The sequence below is a fragment of the Myotis lucifugus genome, unplaced genomic scaffold, assembly GCF_000147115.1.
Source record: "Myotis lucifugus unplaced genomic scaffold, Myoluc2.0 scaffold_279, whole genome shotgun sequence".
Taxonomy (NCBI): Eukaryota; Metazoa; Chordata; class Mammalia; order Chiroptera; family Vespertilionidae; genus Myotis; species Myotis lucifugus.
Genome location: NW_005871327.1, coordinates 128,837 through 138,571, shown reverse-complemented (window position 1 = coordinate 138,571; position 9,735 = coordinate 128,837). Strand labels below are relative to the sequence as shown.

The window sequence follows — 9,735 nt, the reverse complement described above, 5'->3', positions numbered from 1 at the left end:
GAGAACCCCTGAAGGACAATTGGGGCTGGCAACTGCACACTCAGACCTGCTGACGGCACCAAGCAATCGGGGCCGGTGTTGGGCGCCGGGCACCGGCAGCAGGTGCGAGCGGTGGCTCCAGCGCCAGCAGCAGGTGTGAGCACCAGGCGGGACCGCGGCACGTGGGGAGCAAAGAATTTTCAGTAACCATCAGAGGCTCGCCCCGATGACAGCGACTGGCACCCTGCCTTGGTCTGGTGTCCCCACTCACCTGCTCCACCATCCCACCACGGCCGACACCCACAATGATCCACGCGCATCCCCTGGTGGTCAGGGCACGTCACAGCAATTGGTTGTTCGGTTGTTCCGCCGTTCGGTCTATTTGCATATTAGCCTTTGATTATATAGGATTTTATCCTCCACTTCCTAATGCTAATACTAGTAAGTGCTATGACTAAGCATTGACTGAGCACCTACTCACTTACATGAACACGTCAATTCTATGCAATGGATCATTATTATTTATTTCTCTCTTACAACTATGAAAACTGTGGCACAGGAAGAAATAATCTGCCCAAAGTACACACCTGCCAAGTGAAAGAGCCAGGTTCAGAACTTAAGTGGTTTGGTGTGTGAAAAATTCTAGAACTATATAAAACATAGTTCTCAGCCACTATGCTATGCAGCCTCCCTTATAAGAGTCACCTGAGTTTGTCATGCCCCTCCCTCCACCACTTACTTCTCTATCCACAGCAATTTCTTTCCCTACCACTTACCTAACCCTTTCAAAGGTCCCCATAACTACTAACTCTCAAACCCACCAGTCACATTTTAAGCTTCTGTGCCCTGACTTCTCTGCAGACCTGAATACCCTGAATACTAAGGCCATGAACTCACTGCTGGCTTCACCCTGATCTCTGTGGTACCCTTTCTTGGTCTACCTCAGCACTGTCCAATGGAAATTTCTGTGATGATGGAATGTTTTATGGAGGTGCTAACCAATATGGAAGCCACTAACCACAGGTGGCTACTGAGCACTAGCAGTTTGGTGGGCGTGACTGAATTTTGTGGCCTCCTACTGGTCATTGCAGGCACTGCAGGGCTCCTGTGCTGGGCCCTGCAACCTTGCAGAAGAGCTCTGTCCTTGGTGCTTACTCTGCTCTTCCCAGCAGCCTACCTCCACAGAAGACCACCACAACCTCCGACACAGCCCAGACGTCTTTCCTCGGGAACACCTCTACCTCCAATTGATCATTTCTTCACCTGCAAGCACCACTTCCTTGGCGAATCTCCTCCCACTCAGGCAATCCCTACTCAGAGAACAGACTGCAGGTGCTACCTCCTGCCTGGTCCAGAGGAAAAGGCAGGGATTCATTTTACATCACTCCCTTTCCTCTTTCTTTCCTCCCCCTCCCCCTCAGTCACCCCTCCATGCTCTTTAAACATGTCCTCTAGCTTCCACTGCCACAGTTCTAAGCCAGGATCTATACAGTGGACCTGAGAGATTAATGAAGTCCAGTATTTGTATGTCAAGCAAGAGGTAAAGTATAACATGGCTGGAAAATTCTTTTATACTTTTCAGAAAAATATCACAAAAAAAGCTGCCAAAGCTGCCATCTTAAGGGGGGGGGGGGAGAGTACAGACAATCTCACTCTGTGTGTAAGGCGGCCTTTAAAAATGAAGTGGGTACTATCTTAAAAATTCTAAATGTGTGCTCGGGTTATCTCTTGGTGAAAGGATCAAATGCTCACTCATTCATTTATCAAAAGTATATCAATGCAAATGCCACTCAGTATTCTCATATATTTAATAATTATAGCTTCTGCCCCCGAACACCTAAAAAAAATCCCACATACACCAATGGGCAGGCAGGCAGTGCTGAGAATCTTGGAGAGGCCACACCCCGTGCTGACATCTGCCAGCCCACCAGGAACAGAGTAACCTGTGGTCCCCTATGCTCCCAGGACTCTCCCCACAAGTGCTCCATGAGCTCTGGAACCACCCACTGTTTAACTTCACTCAGAGGAACTCCAAGAAAACTCTGTGTTGGTATTTCACCCCTCAGGCTTATCAGAGCACTTTGGCCAGCACAGAATGTAGTCCACACAGTAGTATGCAATAAACGTAGAAATCAGGATCATAATAAAAGCAAGAGAACATTAGAAATAGTCCTTGGATAGACACAAGTTCGGAGGGAAAACAGTCCTTCTGAGCCTGAAATCTCCACTGCTCCACTGCTGTGATGAGAGCTTCAGTGAAGTTCCTCAGCGAATTTCTGAGGCATCTCCTGAAAACGTAGCGATTCTATCTGGAAATGTCCTACAAGGAGGGCTGGGTGGAGACCTCAGGTCCTTGGTTCCCAGGAAGAAAAGCAGGAGTGCTCACAGGCGCCCTGGGCTTGCATGATCCTTCTCTCACCTGGAGAAAATCATGTCTGACACCAGCACTAATAAATTCCACAGACAGCACATCACTGGCTGCTAGGAACTTCTGGCAATAATAATTTTGGAATGTATGACATAAATATATATTAGGTTGACTTAATAAATTTCTTCGGTCATTTCAGTTGCCAGAAAGATCCTAATGTTATCCTGGGGGAAAATCATCTGAATGAAAAGTGCCCAGGGATGGGATAGGAGAGCCTCACTCTATCCATCATGATTCAGGTGAACAAAGGCTTACATTTCATTCACCACAAAGTTAATGAATCAAAAGGTGAGTCAGTTATTTTAAAACTAGAGGCCTGGTGCACGAAATTCATGCACTCAGGGGGTTCCCTCAGTCTGGCCTGCGCCCTCTTGCAGTCTGGGAGCCCTTGGGGGATGTCCGACTGATGGCATTTGGACATCCTTAGCACTGCTGCAGAGGCAGGAGAGGCTCCCGCCACCACTGCTGTGCGCGCCATCTGTGAGCCTGGCTTCTGGCTGAGTGGTGCTCCCCCTGTGGGAGTGCACTGACACCCAGGGGGCAGCTCCTGCATTGAGCATCTGCCCCCTGGTAGTCAGCGCGTATCATAGTGACCAGTCATTCCATTGTTTGGTCGATTTGCATATTAGCCTTTTATTATATAGGACTAGAGGCCCGGTGCACAAAAATTTGTGCACTCGGGGGGGGGGGGCGTCCCTCAGCCCAGCCTGTGCCCTCTCGCAGTCTGGGACCCCTCGGGGGATGACCACTTGCTGGCTTAGGCCCGCTCCCTGGGGGATTGGGCCTAAGATGGCAATCAGACATCCCTCTGGCAGCCCGGCAGCCCTCGGGGGATGGCCACTTGTCAGCGGGGAGCAGACCTAAACTGCAGTCGGACATCCTTAGCGCTGCTGAGGAGACAGGAGAGGCTCCCACCACCACCGCTGTACTGGCAGCCATCAGCCTGGCTTGTGGCTGAGCACAGCTCCCCATGTGAGAGCGCCCTGACCACCAGAGGGCAGCTCCTGCATTGAGCATCTGCCCCCTGGTGGTCAGTGTGTGTCATAGTGACCAGTCATTCCCAGTCTTTCTGCTGTTAGGGTCAGTTTGCATATTACCCTTTTACTATATAGGATAGAGGCCTGGTGCATGGGTGGGGACCGGCTAGTTTGCCCTGAAGGGTGTCCTGGATCAGGGTGGGGGTCCCGCTTGGGTGCCTGGCCAGCCTGGATGAGGGGCTGATGGCTGTTTGCATCTGGTCGCACCCCCTTCAGGGTGGGGGTCCCCACTGGGGTGCCTGGCCAGTCTGGGTGAGGGGCTGAGGGCTGTTTTCAGGCTGGTGAACGACTGAAGCTCCCAACCTCTCCTTTTTTTCTTTCTTTTTTTTTATTCTGGGATTTATTTACCTTCTATGGCTGTCACTGGAGCTGAGAGCCGGCTCCAGCTCTGAGGCCTGGCTCCAGCTTGAGGCTTCTGCTGCTGAAAGCAGGTATCTGGGGTTTGTTTGGCTTCTATAATTGAAACACTGTTGCAGCTCCAGCTCTGAGACCTCGGCTGGCTGAAAGCAGGTGTCTGGGGTTCGTTTAGCTTCTATAATTGAAACATAGTTGCTTTCGGAGCTGTTGCTTTCGGAGCTCAGAGCCAGGCCGCAGCAGGCGGGGAACCTTGGCTTCCTCCATCACTGGAGCAAGCAAGCCACCTGTTTGCTTCAGCTGTGTCGCTGCCGGCCGCCATCTTGGTTGGCAGTTAATTTGCATATCGCCCTGATTAGCCAATGGGAAGCGTATCGGAGGTACGGTTAATTACCCTATTTGTCTTTTATTAGATAGGATAAGTTTTAATATTTCAAAACAATTAAATATCAAGAAAAGTAACATTTTATATTTAAAATGTAATGTCATTTTTACCTTCATAATAATAATAATCCTATGTAATAAAAGGCTAACATGCAAATTGACCAAACGGTAGAACGACTGGTCACTATGATGCACACTGACCACTAGGGGGCAGATGCTCAACACAGAAGCTGCCCCCTGATGGCCAGTGCACTTCCAATGGGGGAGCGCCACTAAGCCAGAAGCCGGCTCACGGCTGGCGAGAGCAGCGGTAGTGGCGGGAGCCTCTCCTGCCTCCGCAGCAGCACTAAGGATGTCCTACTGCCTGCTTAGGCTTGCAGGCAGTCAGACATCCCCAGAGGGCTCCTGGACTGTGAGAGGGCACAGGCCGGGCTGAGAGATTCTCCCCCCACCCCACCCCCCGCCAGTGCATGAATTTCGTGCATCGGGCCTCTAGTAATAATAATAAGCCAATGGTAAGTTTTCAAAAATAACACTAGTAAGTCGATGGTAGTGTAATGGCCACCCTGAGGAGGACTGGGATGGTCTCATTCTGAGGGTGAGTGAATGATACCGGGGAGGATGTCACAGGACCTCGTGGGAAACCTGGAGGACCTGGAGACCATCAGGGTGGGTTTCTTCCTCCCACCTGAGCTTTCACTGACTTATTTCTTCATGCTGAACATACATTACCCACCACTGAGTTAAAATCACATCCAGCTGCCAAGGGTCGGTTTACCCTCCACTACCTCCAGAGCCTTCCCTAAACCTCCCAGCTAGAAACCACTTCTCCCTACACTGAACTCATGCATACTTCTTAGGAATCTTCTAGTACATTTTCATAAACATGTTTTCCATAAGATAAATTTCTTATGGGGGAGTGACTCTGCCACACATTTCATGTGAAAACAGAGAGAGGGATTCATGAGCCAGTTTCAGTAGGTGCTCCAACTAGAATTTGCAGTTTTATTTTATTGCAGAGAAACCATAAGCAGGTGTAATCCTGCCTTTATTTCCTGGCTGGCTTTGTGCCTCAATTTCCGATTTCTTGTAACAATAATACCTAGCTTGCAGGGCTGGCATTAACTCAAACTGGTCCTAGCTGGTCTGGCTCAGTGGATAGAGCCTCGGCCTGCGGACTAAAGGGCCCTGGGTTCGATTCTGGTCAAGGGCTCGTAACTCAGTTGCAGGCTCGATCCCTGGCCCTGGTGTGGAACATGTGGGAGACAACCAATCGATGTCTCTCTCTTACACTGATGTTTCTCTATGTCTCTCTCCCTCCCTTCCACTCTCTCAAAAAAACAATGGAAAAATATCCTTGGATGAGGATTAACAAAACAAAAAGAATTCAAACTGCAGTCAGATAATGCACACAGTGCCCCGGAGCAGGAGTCCTATGCGTGTTAAAGGTGTTCAGGGCACAGTAGGTCCTGACATGGCTGTTACCGTGCTGGGGTCCCCCCGGATCTGACGCAGTGCAGGGCGCAGTGCCTGCCTCCAGTGCTCTTGTCATTCTGCGAGTTTCTCTTCCCTTGGAACATGCCTCCTCTGCGCAGATGTCCTGCAGGCACTGTGCCCTGCTCTCTTCCCGAGTATCTGAATGGGACCCACTGCCCTGTTTCTCTGTAACCAAGCCCCACACCTAGGCTGGGTGCCAACCCACCTGCACTGCTAGATACCAGTGCTACAAGATAATGAAAGATGGGGCCCAACTGGGACAGATAAACGACAGAGAGGAGGCCACTGCCAACAGTTCAGACAGTCGAATGCGGCCCTTCCGCTCTCAGGAGTGCACAGCAGTCTGCACAGCTGGCCTCAGGGAGTCACTGGAGAGATATGTTAACACATCAGGGAGCCCACTGAGCCCAGGGAGCTCAGTGTCACCTGGAGGGGCAGGTATATTTCAGAGACTGGAAGATTAACAAGGACCCTCAGGTTCAGGACAGTTTAAAATGAAAGCTGTGTAGGGAGGACACTGCCATATTGGTTCAACTCATCAGCTTCAAGTGAAAAGGCTGTGTAGTCAGTGGGGGTGGGAAACAGTTCCCAAGAGTGACTCTCATTCTTACTGTCTCCCAGAGCGAGGCACTTTTATTTTATTATTTTTTAATATTTTTATTTACTTCAGAGAGGAAGTGAAAGGGAGAGAGAGATAGAAAGATCGATTATGAGAAAGAATTATGAGAAAGAATCATTGACCGGCTGCCTCCTGCATGCCCCCAGTGGGGATCAAGCCTGCAACCTGGGCATGTGCCCTTGACCAGAATCAAACCCAGAACCCTTCAGTCCACAGGCCGACGCTCTATCCACTGAGCCAAACCGGCTAGGGCAGTGAGGCACTTTTAAACAGCGGGTCACAGAGGCAAGTCCTTGCTAGTGAAAAACCTGGCTCACTCAGAAACTGGCACTTTCTGTGCTTCCCAGCCTGTAATTCCCTATGTGGTTGAGGACTGTAATTTGTGCCTTGACCAAAAACTGGGGCAATCCCCTGTACTATCACCAGCAGATAGACACAGTCAGATGTCTTCTGAGCCACGCAGAGTTAAATGTGGGCTGTGGAGACCATCTGCCCTGGATGGATAGCTTTCCTCTCTGGGGCCTCAGTATTCTCATTTATAAAGTCACTAGAGGCCCAGTGCACGAATTCGTGCACGGGTGGGGTCCGGCCTGCAGGAGGTTGGCCAGCTGCAGTGTGCATCATAGCGACCAGTCATTCCTGTCACTTGACTTTTATATATATAGATTTTCTCCTGATAGAGGTTTAACCAAGTGTAATTTTTTTAAAATCACCAAATAAAAGGATGTACTAAGAACAGGTGTGTGTTTTTAACTATGTTCAGACACTATCATAACTTTAACATAGTTTCTATTGAATGTGGGTGGGTAAAATTTATTATGTTGTTAACACCTGTAACAAGAGCAACTTTGTACTGAGTGTGTGGCTCGCACTGTGCTTAACACTTCCTCTTTAGTGCTCACAATGACCTCTGAAATATATTATCCCTCTTTTTGGTTGGGTCTCAAAACGATGAGGGAAACTGCCTGACATCACAAAGCTAGTAAGTGGCACATCCATAATTCATACCCAGAACTACAGGGCCCAAAGGACAATGCTCTGAGCTGCTCTGAAGCTTCGCAGACAAACGGCAGCAAAAAGACAAGCCAAGTGCAGGAGAAGTCGGGTATCTGAAGCAAACACACCCGTTTCTGCAGGTACTAAATTACATGTGATGGCTCAACACTCAAATCAGTCTTCATTTACCCATATGAGTCCCGGTTAAATGGAAAACCTCCTCTTTTATCTCTACTAAGTTGAATGAAAAAGCTCAGTCCCAGAGGGTTTCTTACCTGTGCTGCTGTCTCCACTCTCCACGGACGATTTACCGTTTTCTGGCGGGTTGTTCATTCTCGAGTCTGCAATAGATCAGAGGTGAATGAAGTTTAAAAAATTGGGGATGCAGTTAGGGGGACAAAATTGTGGCAGAGGGAAAGGTTAAGAATATTGACTAATGTCACAGCCCTGTAGTTCAAAGAGACTGAGTCAATGCTAAAATGTTGGAAATTGCAATAAAAGTTTAACTGAAAAAATTCAAGATTCCATCAACCTTGAAGTGATCCACAAATAAGGAGTCTTTCTAATAAACTTTAAGATTCTTCTAAGAAAGATAGCAGAAATCTAACCTAAAAAGTAACAATAGATCTGATATGTAAAAGGTGTAAATGCTTTGTAATATGAAGCATAAAATGTTAAAGAAACAAAGCTGGGGAAGCACCTCACCAAGTAAAACATGTTAGTGGCCAATAAAGTTTCTTTTCCCATAAGCAGAGATATTTGTTAATTATGACCAAACAATCCACTGATAATCTTGACAACAGACTGGACAGTAACTCAAAAGAATGGTATACGGCATATCTAAAAAAATATCTCCAAATTTACTCCCTCCCCCAAGAAACTAAGCATTTGTCAAAGTGATATTTGAGTTCACACCTCAATCATAAACCAGTACAAGGAGTTACCACAGGCAAAATAGATACATCTAATAATGTCAAGACTGACTCACCACCGCATATAACCACACCCACTTACGAATTATGCTGCCTTGATACCCCCAAATGAACCCACTTCTGTGCCTCAGATCTTTAGGTTATCTTTTTAATGAAGATGTCACAGTGAAAAGTTTTCATCGAGCAATGTTAGGTTTCCCAAAGACATGCAACAGATGGGACAAGACCAAGTCTGCTTTTCTTCGACTTCTTCAGAAGTGTGAAAACCAAATATACATTAAATTAAATACAGACCTTATTCTACTTCTACAAACTCAAACTTAGGGTATTTATAAATCCAACAAGTTTACTATCAAGCAAGCTCTGCCTTTTCCCCACCAGGTTAAGGACATTTAACTACTGGTTAGTAGAGAATAAACAATTTAACTATATTATATTTGATTTTTTTTTTTACCAGAGAGTCCATTTTGTCATATGCTTAAATATTTAAATAGGAAATCAAACAGATCACTAGAGTCCCAACCACGTTGCCACAGTGGTATTATTTATGTACATGCACAAGGGATGAGAGAGCTTCATACATTTCACTTCCAACCCAGAAGCTGGGGAACAGCCATTCTAACACAGTTTTTTAAACACATGCCTATCTTATGTGCTTATGCAGGTCTTTCATGTCTTTGGTTTGTTTTTCTAAAGTTCAAAGGGCTCAGATTCTTATGTCTTTGGTCATAAATAAGGGTTGTTCTACAACTTCCTTTCCCCCACTGCCCAGAAAAATGTAAATGTCATCCGAAAGCACGCTAAGGTTTGAAAGAAACAGGTGTACAACTCAGTGAACACCAGCTTTCTGAGTGACTTAACAAAAATCTTATGAAAGCCAACAAAGATCACAACAAATGTAATAGAATATGCCATTAAGCATACACACTGCTGAATGCTTCCTTTAGACCATATTTTAAAAGGAAGTGGGGAAAATAATGAACCAGTTAACATTCATTTTAAAAAGATAATTTTCTACCTATCATAACAACAAAGAAGGCATAACTCTTAACAAGTCATGAGCTCAACCTTATACAATTAAAGATTATGTCACAGGTACTCTACGTGAATTTTCTAAGGATTTTCTACTGAATTGTCAGGAACTTCAAAGACATTTAACAAATTACTTCATGCACAAAATAATAAATAAAAATTCTGATTAATGGTACAACTATGGGAAGACTGTTTAAATATTTATTAACTAAAAATAGTTATAATTTCTTATTCTAAAATATAATGCTAAAAATATTTCAAAAAGATATTTTCCTTTCCTTTCTTGAGTTCCCAACTTAGTAAATATAAGCTGAAATAAGTAATTTCCTTTTTGATATTTGGAGTGCTCCCCCCTGGGCACCCTGAGCTGACTGTATAATGAGTCTAATACACACTCTGCAAGTTGCTCTTGATGAATTCTTGACATCGGTTTGCTGGTTCAGCCATTCACATGGTTAACAGTGGCTTTTACGGTCT

General features: G+C 46.2%; 1 protein-coding gene across 1 annotated transcript in view; it reads right to left on the bottom strand.

The window, feature by feature from the left end:
* The window catches only part of POU2F1 (POU class 2 homeobox 1), a 55,767-nt gene extending 48,134 nt beyond the window's left edge, over window positions 1–7,633 (bottom strand). The window contains exon 1 of the mRNA XM_023763261.1: window positions 7,570–7,633. Coding sequence (XP_023619029.1) covers window positions 7,570–7,627 — 58 coding nt within the window. The 5' untranslated portion in view covers window positions 7,628–7,633. The remainder of the gene's footprint in view (window positions 1–7,569) is intronic.
* Window positions 7,634–9,735: the final 2,102 nt, after the last annotated feature.